Raw genomic sequence first — 16,528 nt, forward strand, 5'->3', positions numbered from 1 at the left:
ATGTGTATATTTTGGGTGAGCTTTTTGTGAGTTCAATTGTATCAAGTTCATAGGAGAAGTTATACGAGTAATGTTATAAGCCTCTCTTGTATCACTCCAAGAATAATATGACTTTTAAAATCACCATTAAACTTGTGATTGATTATTATTAAATTTTGATCAAATGACGATTTTTAAAGCTACCTCATTCTTTGAGCGAGACAAAAATGACACAATAATTAGTTGTAGGATTACTCTTGTTATACTTATTGCTTTGGTGGTCAAGCTCTTGGAAGATTTTCGGGTTGGGCTCATATTTCTTCCCCTTTCCTTTGGGTGTTTGATACCGACTTGGATTTGATTGGTGATACTGTTTTATGTTGAATTCATTTAGTAAGTTATTTGAGAAAGAGGACTAGAAAGCGACATTACGTCTTGGTCTTAATTTTGGTAGGGACTGGTATCTTTAGTTGGCTAGCAAGTTTATCTAGATTTGAAGGGCTGGTATCTTTAAACGTAGATAATAATTTTAGGTTTTTGAATTGGCTAATTCAGTGACAAAATAATTTTGAATGCAAGTTGTTTTGAGGACACTTTGATCGAGGCGTAATTGTGAAGGACTTTTCGAAAAGCTCATTTGTAATGGTGTCTAAAAAGCGTACAAACGGTGTGTTATGTGAGGACCACTGACACGCTCGTATGATGTACGCACGAACAAGATGTCCAGAGAAGATTTATAAGATGTGGTTAAGCTTAATCAATCAATAATAGAAGACATATATGGTATGGTTAAGTTTAATCAATCAAAGAAATGAGCCAATTGGAATTTCATTAATCGGAGTTAAAATTGGATTTGATTCAATTCCTTATTATGCACACGTCTTATTATTTCGACCATAACTTTCGTCTCTAGTGTCAGATTGAGGTGAAACCAACAACATTAGAAAGCTAACTCAATATTAGATGAATTGTCCCACAATATAGGCCTAAGAATATGGACGAATTATATCCAAAGTTTCCTTTTCCTATTAGGTTTTCTTGATCATATTCCAACTTGTATTAGGTTTTCTTGAAGTCTATTTAAGGGGATTTCTAATAACGAAATTTTAAGATCATTAGAGGCAATATTTTTAGGGAAAAAAGAGATTTTTTTCTCCATATGCTAAGAAAGAAAGTTTATGTTGTTATGCTTTCAAGTGTATCTCTCTAAGAGTCTTTGTTGTAAAACACAACCGTTCATCAACAACAACTGAACCCTATCGGAGTTCTGATAAAGGAGATCAAGTAGAAGAATGGTTTCAGACATTCTGAGAATGGCTACTGTGATAGAAGTCAAGTGGTTAGCTTATCTTATGCAAGAGAGCGTTAACTATAAATGTTTTGTATGAATTAGCTTCTTGTAATCCTTATTCTTATATAGTGGATTGATTTTTTAGGTTTGGCTGTTTCAAAGTGATTTTACTTTTGAAGAGTTCTTCGAAAGGTTTCCATTTCATCAAAAAAATCTTTGTGTTAATTGATTTATCACTTTTCATATATTTAGTGATTATTTGTGTGGTCTATAATTTTTAAATTCAGTATTAATTGGTAAACACATATTCAACCCCCATTTTAGGTATTTTTTGGAGTCTATTTATATTTTCAAAGAAAACATAACTAATCATATCGTATGACTCAGCTAGCAAGCATATATAAACTTCATCTCTTTGTATCTTTATCTACAACATGCAGCTATCTAATTGCAAGCATAAAATTGCAGTTGAAAAACTTAACTAAAGAGATCATACAATCATTCAAGATAGAAAGATAATTCTTAAAACATGAATAAGAGATGCTATCTCTTAGGCATATATATACTCTTTTTCAAAAAACCAACAATTATAACTTTTCATTAATACAATTTTAATTAAAACACCTATTTAGGCCCACTTAATTTGACTTTAAATATCATGACTCTTTCGAATTGTGGTCCACATATAAGGTCAATTAAAGATTTAGGATCTAACACAATCTTCTTATCTTGATCAAGCTTCAACAATGACATTGTTTATGTTGTGCATACACTTGTGAGGGTTGTATCCCACATTGAAGAAATATAAAGAACAAGAATACTTAATATACATAAGTGGACCCAAGCCCATTAGCTTAAGTTTTTGGGCTAAAAGTGGTGTCCTAATATGTATATTAATTTACTATTATTTGACTCCCCTTGGTGTTTCTCTCTCCAACAGCTTAAACTGTCGTACTAGAAGATAACTTAATGTCTAAAGGTACCAATGTTTTTTTTTTTTTGTTGGACATGTCCACATAAGAGAAGGGGGAGGAGAGATTCGAATTAGTGACCTCCGCTTTATGAGGCGTGATTCACAGCCGATTGAGCTACCCCTTAAGGAATGAAGCTACCAATGTTGTATCAGAAGAAGAATATGATACATTAACAACTAACTGCTAATTAATCTAAATGATGTATGATTGAGGGGTAGGAGACAGATAAATTTCAAAAAATAAAAAACAAAACTGCATGAGAATCATGTTTTAAAAAAGTTGGATCCCAAAGACAAATTTATTTTTGTCAGATTTAATTAATTAGTCTAATGACTCTGACATGATTCACTCAGTCATATATTTTTGTCAAATTTAATTAATTAGTCTAATGACTCTGACATGATTCACTCCGTCACTTCGGATTTAGTCTGTGGACCACTCAACATACTCCTCACCTGCAACTCCAAAATATATATATATATATATTTATATTTTTCATCCACTCGTATTAAACTTTAAATTATGATAATATTTCGATGGCGTCTCGATCAAGTTCTGATGAGTCTTGATTGGGTCGCAATTGTTTTCCGACCAAGTCCCAACTAGATCCCAGTGGTTGCTTGGCCAGGTCATGGAGAGTCTTGACCGGGTCTTAACGATGTACGAAGCAACCAAGTCCCCCATGATCCTATATAAAATCTCTGATCTTCAGCAAAAGTGTATGTAAAAAAAAGAAATATAGGAAACGGTTTAATAAATATGAGTTGGGAATGAGAGAATAGGTGCAATATGAAGCTGGAGCAGCATATATGCCATGCATGGTGGAGTGTGTATATATATATATATATAACATACTAAAAGTAGAAGGGGTGGTGGAGGGAGGAGATAGGTTGGGAGGAGATACTTTGCAAATTATGACCATTTTTGTGTTGTAGGATTGCCGGAAATAGGCTACATCTTCCAGTTGATAAGTGGGTCATCCCGGACCCAATTAGAAATCCCCGTAAATGAGAAAGACAGATCCACAACATCCAGATCGAGGGCGTCCTCCTACATATAGTAGCCAAAGTGACCTTCCTTGGCCCGAGTAATTCAGACAACTTTCCTTTTCAGAGACAGATTTTCTTCTTTGCAACATTTTTCCATTGAAATTTGAGAGTGAAGTGATATTTTGATATATAATTCAATTCCTGTGCTTAATTTGTCAGTTTACAAGCATACAAATTAAATTGGTCCATACCATGATGCCTGATGGCTGATGGGATGCAGGCTGCAGCAATATTGGTAGAGATTGTTACACGTACGCTTACACCAGCACCGATCGGCTTTTCTCAGTTTCTCCAAAAAAGCACCTCGATGCAAACATACGTTGAACTAATTATTGTAATCAACTCCCTGTCCTAGACGTCTGCTCCGCCACCGACCAAATAATTAATAAAGGTTGTCAATTTGGCGGGTCTTGCATTTGGGCCAACCCGAACTTCCACCCCGTGGCATTTTGGGGTGGTGTGGCCATCCCAAATTTGTTTTAAGGGTGGCTGTAGCCACCCGCAGAGCTCTTCTGGAATGGTTGTGTCCACCCTTGAGAACTTTGAGGTTGGTTGCAGCTAGGGACGAAGAGAGTGGGGGACTGGCATGGCTAGGCCCCCCAAAATGACAAAAAAAAAAAATAATAAATAATTTTTTATTTTTTTTTTTGCCAATGGGCCCTTGCCCATTAAATTTTTTCAGCCATGGCCCTTGCCCATTCTCAAGGCTGGCTCCGTCCCTGGTCGCAGCAACCCCCATTGCCGCTTTTGTTGGCCACCCACTTTTTTTTTTTTTAAGATGAGTTGAAGAAAAAAAGTGAGAATTTTAGTAATTTTGATTCAATTCCAGTTAAAGCATATATGTTGTTACCAAATTAAGGAATATGAATAACTATTTTATTCAACTCTTCTATATTATCAATAATAAATATTCCATTTTCTAATGAAATACACATTCTGCGAATCAAATGAGCACTTAAATTTTAGAAAGTGTTTGCAATGTCACTCCCTATTGTTAGGGTTGGTAGCCGGACGGTGGCTAGTAAATTGGGTCGACAATGGGCCAAAAGGTTGCAATGACTTGGGGCGAAAACTCGACTAACATAGGGTGCCAAAAACTTGACCCACTTGGTCCGATTATCAAATTAGGTAAATCGGGTCGACATGTGTGGGCTGGCAAAATGGGTTGGCGTGTTAGGTTCGTGTCAACCCGGTTGATTAACAAACCCGTTTATGCCAACCCAAACCCGACACATTTATATAAATATGTCGAACACCTAAACCCAAACACGACACGTTTTCTTAACGGGTAACACAACACAACACGTGTAACTCATTTAAATAAAAATTTTGTTTCAGGTTGAACCAACCCGACACATGAACACATCTAAGTAAGATGTCAATAGGGGTCCAACCTGACCCAACCCTGCAATGAAGTCATTTCAATTTTTATGGCATAACCAAAATGGCAAAATTCCATAAACCAAGCAGCAATGTGGCAATTTTTAATTGAAAAAGAATGGTGGTTGGAGTTGATTGAAAGCCTTCAAAACAACAAAAGCTAATTCATAGATCTATTATTAGTGTTGATTGAGCTTGAGCATATACATCTCAACATATCTTAAAAAAACTTGCATAATTTCAACAAACATATGAATAATCTATTTAGCTAAATTTTAAGATAAGTGTCTAATTCCAATAAACATCTATAGCATGCAATGTAAAACAAATGAATGACAAATCCTTTTTTTTTTTTTTTTTGGGGGGGGCGGACCTGCGAACCCGCGGATTGACACAACGAAACCCATTTATTAAATGAGTGATCTGTTTATGAACCAAATCCAATTAACATAAACTTTAACCTTAAAATTACGTGTCATGTTTGTATCGTGTTCGTGGATCGTGAGTTAAATTGCCAGCCCTAACGTATAGCAATATCCCATGACAGTGTTTACATAAGGTTTAAATTAAATGACTTTTTGATGGGATTACATTAAATAATAATAAAATTATGTTAACATACCCGGATGAGTTTATCTAGATTTAGCAATATTGCCATGAAGGTGTACAAATTATTTATTTCCACAAAAACATGCACATCTACTTTTCTCTCTTGAATAAATTGAAAAAGAGTAGACAATTGAGATAGATAATACTTAAGCACATAACTGCCACGTACCAATTTATAAAAAAGTTTGTAATACACTTAATTAAGAACTGTAGAAAGATAAAGTACAGGTTCTTAATTAACATCACACAGCATCCAACCATTGTACGTACCACACCACATCGTATAACTAAGGATAAACTTCACTTAACTCCCTCAAACTACCACTCCAATGATAATTTACCCCCCAAACTATCAATTGCGACAATTTACTCCCCAAATTACCAAAACAATGACAATGTACCATCAATTTTAACAAAATAATAAAATTATCCTTACTAAAATAAAAACAAAAATACAAAAATTTAATTTTTTTTCAAAATTTTAAGGGTATTTTTGTTTAATTGAAAATTTTATAGGGGTAATTTCGTCATTTTGCTAGCATTGAGAGTTACATTGTCAAATTTTTGGTAATTTAGAGAGTAAATTGTAGTAATTAATGATTTAGGGGGTAAATTGTCATTGGAGTGGTAGTTTGAGAGATTAAGTAAATTTTATTTTATAACTAAATAACATTGTTAATTACCGATTTGTTTACCCGAGACATTAGATATATAATACAGTAAGGGGGCCTCTTCTGATTGGTCAGTACACATGCGATTTATTTGGGGGGACAGCCAAATACTTCGTGATCTTCCGTATACTTTGATATTATATACATGTAGGGAGTTAGGACCACATGAGTGACACGTCCGACTCTGATATATACGTAGCTTTGTGCTTAGTTGTCGGAACCTTTCGAGGAATCCGAAATCATCTTCTGGATCATTTGCCTTGTCTCTTCCTCTGACATTTGGTCGTCTGCTTTGCTCTCATGAGATTGAGTATACGCCTCAAAGAATCGCTTGTTTTCTTTCACCAGTTCATTCCACACTGCATATTCATGCATGTAACGTTATCATTTTTCCAGTACATTAATCCTATATATCTCTGTGTGTAAAGTTATTAACGTTTCATTTTTCCAGTACAGACCGAGCAACGTTAGTTGTTTGTGCTAAAATTTTGAAACAATATTTGCATAAGCATTTACAACTCAACTAAGGTTGTTCTACTCTCTATACGTGTACGTGTTGATCATGAAACCAAAAAGAGAGAGAGTTGAAAGAAACAAACCAGTGGAGGTGATGACAGGTTGGATGTTTCCATGTTTTGAAAGGGCTTCCATGCACTCTTGTTTAGTCATATGGAAGATCAGACACTTCTCTATCAGGTGCTGCACCTATACATTAATTGTAGTTCCGATGATGATCATCATCATTCATCAACAACATTAATAACAAAACACAAAAGTTAAATTAAGACGCTGGAAAATATGACTGAAATCAGACTCGACGATCTGATCAGTTACCAGGTGTATGTATGAAGCAGAAGAAGAGTCCCCCATGATCCTATTAATTGTCTCCGATCTTCAGCAAAAAGAAAGATAGGAAACGGTTTAATATTATGATTTGAGAATGCGAGAATACCAAGCATAGTGGAGATGGTTGTAAGTAGTAGCTAGTATATAACGTACTAAAAGTAGAACGGGTGGTGGAGAGGGGCCAAGAGTCTCGCGCGTGGGAGATAGATGATGATAATTGGTTGGGAGGAGATAAATAGAGGAGATTAATTGGTTTGTAAATTACCATTTTTGTGTTGCAGGATTGCCTCCATTAGGCTACATCTTCCACTTGATAAGTGGGTCATCCCGGACCCAATTAGAATTAATCCTCATTATAAATGAGAAAGACAAATCACCCATACCACCCAGATCGCGTCCTCCTATAGTAGCCAAATTGACCCTCCTTTTTTTTTTTTTTTTTTTACTTGTCGCTGATCAAGACAAAAGAAAGGGAAAAAGAGATTCAAGATAACTAATAACATCCGTTTCATAAGGTGAAAAGGTGTGATCTTTAATTGAGATGCTTTTCATCTTTTGAAAGAATAAAATATCAAAGAAATAATGCACAAATATATATGGTACTGCTTGGGCAATATTATACCTACATCCACAGAAATGAGAGATGCCATTTCACTCATAGTCTATACGGATTATTATCGTCTATTATATAAAGGATGTTAGCATGTTATAGCAAACAGAGACCCCAAAAAGTATAGCAATTTGCAACAAATTCCAGCAAAATTAGAGCGAACATTGACATATATGTGGTGGCGCCAGTCATTAACTATGGGAGAGATCGATCTAGAGTAAATTTAGGCATCTCCTTTTCAGAGACAGATTTCCTTCTTTGCAACACATATCTTTCCATTGAAATTTGAAAGTGAAGGGGTATTTTGATAATTCAATTCCTATGCTTATATAATTTGTCAGTTTGCAAGCATACAACATTGGTCCATACCAATACCATGATGGGATGCTGCGAATGGTATATTGTTAGACCAGCACCTCCAACCAATACGCTATTTTGGAACTCGATCGGCTTCTCCCAGGTCATCCATGCATTCGTTCAAAAATATTCTGGACCCATGCAAGGCCTCCCACCTTCGCCGTGGGAGCGGCCTCAAAGAGTTTTTTTGCACCTAAGAAAATTCAAACCTTAAATCTAATGAGGATATATGCCACCAAATCTAAGGCTTTCATCACTTGAACCAATTATCTCCTCTTGGATTTGATGATCATGTCGGGCCCACTAATTTTAGTTCAATGCAAATACTCTTTGTATTATGAATTTTGGGGGATGGCTCTTCAATCCCTGAGCATCATAATGATCACTGCTGGCCCACCGGCAATTAAGGGCATTGGTTGCTTGATGATCATGTGCTCGAGGATAACCCTATAATCCTCATATGGTCCTTCAGAGAAGACACGTATGCATAAGGATCCAAGTCAAGACACTTAATCCTAATGTCCCACGAGTGTCAGGCATGAAGAAGGAGTGCTCACCTAACAGGCGGCTAACATAATGGGGTCCAAGGAATCAATTCGGTAATTCTTTTGAACCCCTCCGACTATGATGCATGAAAACACTCCATAAAATGGGAAGATAATTAGCTCATTTGTCGGCATGCATAATTCTCTCCCCAAATGGCTCACCTAGAATTTCATTTTCTTTCCCAGGCAAATATTGTCTTAAGAATCGGAGTCGGAGTGAACCCGTCGGCCCACTAGCAAAGGTCAATGGCGGAACCAGAATTTTGGTTCACATGAAGCAAAATTAAAAAATAAACTTAGAAAAAATATATTAAAAATTTTAAAATATAACTAACAAAATAAATAAGCAATTTAAAAAATTTAAACATTGAAGATATATAAATGTTTATAAAAAAATTAAAAAAGGGTAAATTTTCTTTAATGTGAAAATGATGGGCTTCTTCGTTGACCAAATGCCCATTCATTTTGTTACAATGTTAGATCTTTTACTATATATAAACCTTCCATATATATTTTTAATTCTTGTTTGATAAACATAACAAAATTAGTTTAGGCATACATACAGCTCGTGAAGTTGCTGCTAATTTTTATTTTTTTATTTTTTATTATTTTTTTAAAAAAATTAGTTTCTACGGACATACAATTAAATGATCATGAACTTTTGATTGAATATATATGTGACCCAAGAGTTTGATCGACCTTTGATGATTACTTGTTTTAACTAAAGTTTTAATTAATAAACGTCTTCTTCTGGACCAGTACGTGGTTTTCCCCAAAAAAAAAAAAAAAAAAAACTTTGGAGTTGAACCCTAGGCTTAATTAATATAAGGGGTAACTTTATTTTATACTATTGAATTACCACGCGATTTGACAAGCCCTCAAACTTCAAAACATCTTAATTTGAACATCTTCGTCAGATTTAGCCATTAACTTTTAATGGAAATCTCTAAAAAGGCCAAAATATCCCTAATTTTTATTTTTTTTATTTTTAAAGAAAAAAAGAAAAAGAAAAAGAAAAAAAGACCTGTGGGTTAGGCCAGACCCAGCGTGGGTCTGGCCTGACCCACGGGTCACAAGGTCAGATAACCTTTTTATTATTATTATTATTATTTTAATTTGGAATTAAGGGTAAATTCGGAATTTTATAAAAAAGTTAGAGGTATAAACATCATTGTCTCACTTTTAATATTTAAAATCTAATGGAGGAGTTCAAATTGACTGCAATTGAAAGTTCATGAGTTCAAATTGAGAGATTTTAAAGTTTGAGGGACTTGTCAAATCGTATAATAATTCAGGGGTTTAAAGTGAAATTACCCCTTAATATAAGGCTTAAGGATTTAGGAAAGGGAGAAAAGTCAGAAAGGACAACCTAACATAGTGCCGACTTCTAAACTAGGGTTGTTGGTAGCATGTATGTTAATTTGTATACAGTTGGGCAGCAGTGAAAATGTGGATGCAGATATAGTTATTAGCAATATTTGTATCCGCATAATTCGGTTATCAGTTTTAGGTATTCATATTCTCATTTGCATCTGTACAGTTATTGCGATTATTAAATGCAATTATTATCTGCTATTCGCATGAGGTAATCAGCTTTTTGGACATTGAAATTATAATTCTTGATTCTAGTAAATACAAAAAGGCATTATTTATAGTTGAATACTATTATTCAGATTACACTTACTAATCATTTGGTCATAAATTACAAATCCGGAAAATATAAACATTAAAATAATAAAATAAAATAAAAATCCAAAATCCAAATGTGAAAAACATAAATGAAGTCTAAATGTAACACATTCATAAGTTGATGTTGTGGCAACGGATTTATGGCACACCATGAATCCAAATCAACACCCTTACAAGTACAAATCATGAATTAATTAAATTTAAAATATAATAACAATTGTATTGTAAATAAAATATGATAATAATTTTCATTACTAACAAACTTCTATACAAGAGAAATAAATAGTTCAATCCTTAAATTTGAAACTTATATATATATAAAGAATGCAGATCCAATAGTTATTAGCTCGGATTTTCACCAAGACATGATCCCCGTAGGACGCGTAAGAGGCAGGGCCTGGAAATTTGTTTGCTTACGAATATGTTGTGTTTCTATCAGCTATCTATGGAGTATCACAATTACTTCACAAGCACTAGTTACAAGGACGTGACATGTCTTAGGTTCTTTCCCCAGGACCACAACAAGTGCCAAAATGGTTCTATCGATCAGTTGAGGGATTACAGGTGAAAAAGCCCAAAAATTATGTGATTTTATACAGCAATTTCTTTATTAGAAAAAAAAAAAAAAACAAAACAGGGATGTTACAAAAGAAAAGATATTTTTCCTAAAATATATTCTAGTAAGGTCCATTTATACCACCTCTTAGGAATATTCTCTTTGTATTGTTTTCTTGATTTAATTTGAATATTCAATATCATAATAGTAATCATAATCTGATGAATAATAATTTTTATGGTATTACTTGTTCTCGGCCTTTAGATAAATCATTCTCTGAACACAAAATTTATTACCCCTAACGAATAAATAATGGATTGAGCTATCTTTAATTAAAAATTTAAGGGTAATTATCTTTTTTCCTCGTGAACTACCGCTCATTCATAAGTTGCTCCCATAAAATGGCATTTGCTGCATTGAACTATTATTTACAAAACCCCCATTCATTAGTCAAAATTATTAATAAAAAAAATTATGCAAATACCCAAAATTTACATAAAATACCCTTAAAATTAATAATAATAATAATAATTTTTTTCAAAAACAAAAAAGAAATCTTCGAAGTGGTGGCTGGACTACCCCAAAAAACCAATAAAGGTTGACCTGAGTGTTGTTTGGGGTGGCTCGGCCACCTCCAAGTGGTGTTTGGGAGTAGCTTAACCACTCCTTTGTGATTTAGGGATGGGCAAGCTACTCTCAAGAATTTTTTGGGGGTTGCCTAGTGATTCGAGGGTGGTTCAACCCAATGATTTTTTAATGTTTATTTAATTTTTTAAGTTTTTAATGTTTATATTTTTTATTTGTGGATATTTTTGCACTCTAACGTCTAAAAATGGAATATTCTGTCTGATCTAGTGCTAATGGTATCGTTTTTTTTTTTTTTTTTTTTTTTGTAACGAAATAATAATTCAATGCGACTGGGTATAACATGTGTTAGTTCATGGGTCAAGTTATAAATGGGCAGTAGTTTATAGATGAAAGGGTAATTACCCCAAAATCTGGAAACCTGCGGGAATTACAAAAAATGGTGCTTTCCTTTTTTATTATTTTCTCTACATCTTCTCTCCCCCCCCCTCCAAAGCCAAGAAACACAGACTTGAGCGTCAGAGTGTTCGGAGAACCGACAGCATTTCCCTCTTTTGCAGGTTTTGGTCATTTTGGATCCAACAAATAGGTTACTAAATGGGAAGAAAACGTTTTGTTTTTTTGGACAGCTTTTTGTATGTATTACGGCAAGCCCTTTTCCCTGATGTCCGAAGAAGTCACGATCGGATCACGTGATTGATTAATTATTTACGATCCGATGCATCCAGAGAAAGATTAATCCTGGGCCCCTACCCCTATCCCTACTATTCATTTGATTTACAGCAATATCATGCACCATGCAGAACCTTATTTATTAAAGATAAATATTGCACACGGTGAAAATTATATGGTGACTTGTTCAGATCGAGAACGTTCCCCAATGGTTACAAAATGTTATGTGTGACATGTAATTGGTCTGATACAGGTTGAGACATGATATGATAATACTTTGTTTTTTTTCTGGGCTGAGACGTGATATATATAGTACATAGTAGATACAATAATACAACCATAATAGCACACCTCTATGATATGAATATTCGAGCTTTATTTCTATCATTCAGCTGCCAAACACAAATAGGCCACGTACTGATTTCTTTGTCCCATACCGATAAGATTTTGCACTATATATGGGTCATACAACGTTAAGTGAGCTGAAGCATGTGGCCCAACAACTACTGGGCTTCAAACTCTAGGGCCTGTTTAATTTGTAGAATGTTTTTTCAAAACAGTCACGAAACTGAAACCTGCTTCTGTACTGTTGCGCGCTTCCGCACTTGCATCATGAATATATGCGTCGGAGATTTAAGAGTATAGATTGTATTTTCTGAGTGTTTTTTTCTTTTTCTTTTTCTTTTTTATATTAATTTCTTGGGAACTAGCTTTGATATTATATAAAAATTTGTGATGAAGATATATAATTCGTTGAAAACAACAGAAGAAAAAGAAAAATGGAGACGCAAATTAAAAGATTTTGGGGTGATTCGGCCTTAGAAGCTTGCATTAATCACTACTATTTTGATCTTATATATATATATATTGACTTGGGTGACCCTATTTATATGAAATGAAGTAAGTGGAGAGAATAAATGGTACATATTCTAATAAGAAAACATATATCCATCTAATATATATGGAAATCATATATATATATATATACATGCTAACATTTTGTGAAGAATCCATTATTGTAAATGACACAATCAGAAATTCATATTTGAAAAATGATAACATGCAATGACCCCAATGCTAGCAAAATGACAAAATTATCTCTATAAAATTTTCAATAAGACAAAAATACCTTTAAAATTTTGAAAAAAATAAATAAATGTTAATATTTTTATTTTTATTTTAGTAAGGGTAATTTCATCATTTTTAAAAAAAAATTTGGAATACATTATCATTATTTTGTAGTTTAGAATGTAAATTATCGCAATTGATAGTTTAGGAAATAGATTATCTTTGAAGTAGTAGTTTGAAGAGGTTAGATGGACTTTACCTTTATTTTTATATTATTAGAAGTCCGGGCTGCAGCCCAATTACCAATGTAGCTTAGAAGCCATACATTGTGATGCTCCCATCATATCAAATTTTGTCAATTCTCTTTCTCATATTTCATCGCTAGTTTCACATTATTTATTTATTTTTTCTGTTAGTAAAGTTTCACATTACTTTGAAGTGAAGTTGATGGATGGTAGTACATGGTATCACTGATTTCAGACACGTGGCCCATACAGAACCGCTAACATCGCCCTCAGTCCCCGAGAAAAAAAAGTTTATGACAGCGACGACAGCTAGCTGCTTAGTCCTCAGTCCCCACGTTATAATTAGCTTCAATGTTAATTAATAAATAATCTCTTATATATTAACTAATAGCATCACAACAAAACAAATTTTATACGACATTCTATGACACATGATTCTTAGTGTCGCTTACAAAATTCACAAAACCAATCCCAAAACGTCAATACAAATATGGAAAATGTTGGTCTACTTAATTACTCTTTCACTGTAAATTTCTTTCAAAAATATATATGTTTAACATATTCGAACGAGTTTGTCTAGATTTACCAATGCCATGAAAGTGTAAAAATTATTTAATTTTACTAAAACATGCACATCTAGGAAAAAAAATAAATTTAGTCTTTTTAATTTTATTTGGAGTTTATTAGTTAATTAGGTTATTTGCATTTCGATTAGTATTTTATCAATATTTTAAGAGTTATTGTAATGGGCTTAACCTAAAGTCTGTTAAATTAGGGTTTTTGTTATTTAATAATTAATGAGCTTAACCCAAAAGTCAGTCAATTTAGGGTTATAGTTTATTTTACTATGTCTATTTAAATGTTGTTTGTAGTCCTATGGAGAACAGATTATGAAATTGAAAAAAGATGGTTTATTTCCTGAGAATTGTGACTGCTCTTTTATGTGGTGACTCCACATTCCTGATGAGATGCCAAATTTATCCAGTTGTGAGACGTCAATCATTTATCTTTATCCGTGCTGTGTAGGTGACTTATCTCTTATATAAAATTGAAAAAAGAAGAAGTCATTTTTCCTTAAATTCCAAAAAGAAAAAAGAAAATCGAAACCAAAGATACCCATTGCCAAAAACTAAAGAACAAACCTAAATTCCAAAGAACAGTAGTACCCATCTGACATGATTATATACGTACAGTTTGTTGTATATATGTTGAAGAAAGAACTCAAAAGAAAAACGCCCAATTGGTCCTCTCTATCTCTCTTATTGACCAAAATTCAAATCATTGAGACCAAGATCAAGCCTTCCACGAACCAAAGGCCAAAATTTTGAAGCGAAATTTAATTTTGACAACATTGTTACTCAAAGATACAATCATAATAACAAATAATCGTTCAGTTAACTAGTTAATTAAATCACATTAATTGCTCCGATTGGTTTACACATATGGACAGTAGATAATTAATTAATACAGTAACGTGGCCTCTTCTGACTGGTTACAGCATGCGATTTATTTGGGAGGAGTAGCAAATATTCCGTGATCTTCCGTATAATTTGATATTATATGCATGGGGGAGAGGTTGGGGACCACGATACTGGCACCTGACTCATCTAAATACCTCTGTGTTTGACTCTTTGTAAAGAATTATATTTTAAGGTACTCAAACCAGCTAGCTAGCTAGGTTTCTACCAACCAGATCGAACACAAAGGTATAAGATCGTTTTCATATAAATTGCATGCTATTCGTCTGAATCTTTGGAGGACGAATCCGAAATCATCTTCTGGATCATTTGGCTTGTCTCTTCCTCCGACATTCGGTCTGCTTTGCTCTGAGATTGAGCATAGGCCTCAAAGAATTCCTTGTTTTCTTTCTCCAGTTCATTCCACACTGCATATATACATGTATATCCATGCATGTATAAATTGGCTGCAACGTTTTCATTTTTACACTATATACATGCATTAATCTATCTGTCTGTGTGTGTGTGAGTGTGTGTGTTTTTGTGTATGTTATTAACGTTATCATTTTTGCAGTACAAACCGAGCTACGTGTAAACCATGCATTTGTTCAAGATCATGATTCAAGAGATCAATATGCCAAGCTGAATCCTATTTGGGATCTTGTCAAATTTTGAAACAAGCTTATGGTGATGACTATATATATATATATATATACGGGAAGGAAAGCAAGAAGAGAGAGAGTGAAAAGAAACAAACCTGTGGAGGTGATGACAGGTTTGATGTTTGCATGTTTTGAAAGGGCTTCCATGCACTCTTCTTTACTCATATGGAAGATCAGACATTTCTCTATCAGGTGCTGCACCTATATATATATATATATATATACAAGTATTTCCGATCATCATCATCATCAACAATAACAAAAAACACAAAAGTTAAATGAACTATATACTCAATCATGAGTTACCATGTGTATGTATGAAGCAGAAGAGTCCCCCATGATCCTAGCTAGAATCTCTGATCTTCAGCAAGAGTACTATATGTAACCGAAAGAAATAATAGAGGAAACTGTTAATTGATAAGAATTGAGAAAGAGAGATCGAATAGGTGCAATATGTAGGAAGCAGCTAGCATATAGCATAATGGAGATGTAAAACTATATTATATTATATACTATCTCAAAGTAGAAGGGGGTGGTGGGGGGGGCCAGGAGTCCCACGTGGGAGACTGATGATAATTGGTTGGGAGGAGATTAGAGGAGATTTGTAACTGACCATTTTTTTGTCTTGTAGGATTGCCATTAGGGCTGCATCTTCCACGTGATAAGTGGGTCATCCCGATGAGAAATGACAAACCTACATCACCCAGATGGCGGCCTCCTACAGTACCCGAACTGACCCTCTCTCTCCCAAACCACATGCTACCAAAGACATGTGTTTTTCATCGACTTTTCGTTTGAAATTTGAAAAATGAAAGGGGTATTTTGATAATTCCATTCCTATATATATGATTTTTCTCAGTTTGCAAAAGCATACACATTTTGCCCATATATACCATGATGGCATGAGCGATTGGTAAATATAATTATATGCCATCTCGATCGGCTTCTCTAAGTTGCTCCAAAGAGCACCTGATCAATTAATGCATATGTTCAAACCAATTATTATATATATATATATATAATAAACTCGCTCGCTGTCTTGTCTAGCTATACGGAAGGGGCCATAGCTTTGTGTCCACTCTAGGATCTCAACTATACTACTTTTGATGGCTCTATCTTCTCTTGGATTTCATCATGTCAGCTAGCTAACTTTTGTTCTATTCAATTATTCTCTGCCTTATTAATGCCTTATGCAAGGTTCAAACTACTCTTGTTTACAAGAGTCAAAATTACCATGTATTCATTAATATGCCTTATTAAAAAAAAAAAAAAACACTCTTTTT

The 16,528-nt window shown here is 34.0% G+C and overlaps 2 protein-coding genes across 3 annotated transcripts; both read right to left on the reverse strand.

The window, feature by feature from the left end:
• Nucleotides 1-5,746: 5,746 nt before the first annotated feature.
• On the reverse strand, nucleotides 5,747-6,972 carry LOC132188700 (uncharacterized). 2 transcript variants are annotated; one of them, XM_059603229.1, is made up of 4 exons: nucleotides 6,953-6,972; nucleotides 6,788-6,845; nucleotides 6,553-6,658; nucleotides 5,747-6,312 (listed from the first exon to the last, which is right to left on the reverse strand). In XM_059603229.1, exons 2-4 carry the CDS (start codon nucleotides 6,821-6,823, stop codon nucleotides 6,161-6,163), a joined length of 294 nt encoding a protein of 97 aa, XP_059459212.1. In that variant the 5' UTR covers nucleotides 6,824-6,845; nucleotides 6,953-6,972; the 3' UTR covers nucleotides 5,747-6,160. The 2 variants fall into 2 exon arrangements, with proteins under 2 accessions (XP_059459212.1, XP_059459213.1); XM_059603230.1 differs by lacking the exon at nucleotides 6,953-6,972 and having other exon boundaries at nucleotides 6,788-6,886.
• A 7,543-nt stretch (nucleotides 6,973-14,515) lies between these two features.
• Nucleotides 14,516-15,719, reverse strand: LOC132187801 (uncharacterized). Its single transcript, XM_059602239.1, has 3 exons — nucleotides 15,552-15,719; nucleotides 15,341-15,446; nucleotides 14,516-15,011 (listed from the first exon to the last, which is right to left on the reverse strand). The coding sequence occupies exons 1-3, from the start codon at nucleotides 15,582-15,584 to the stop codon at nucleotides 14,863-14,865; spliced, it is 288 nt and encodes a 95-aa protein (XP_059458222.1). The 5' UTR covers nucleotides 15,585-15,719; the 3' UTR covers nucleotides 14,516-14,862.
• Nucleotides 15,720-16,528: the final 809 nt, after the last annotated feature.

This window comes from Corylus avellana, chromosome ca7 (assembly GCF_901000735.1).
Source record: "Corylus avellana chromosome ca7, CavTom2PMs-1.0".
Taxonomy (NCBI): domain Eukaryota; kingdom Viridiplantae; phylum Streptophyta; class Magnoliopsida; order Fagales; family Betulaceae; genus Corylus; species Corylus avellana.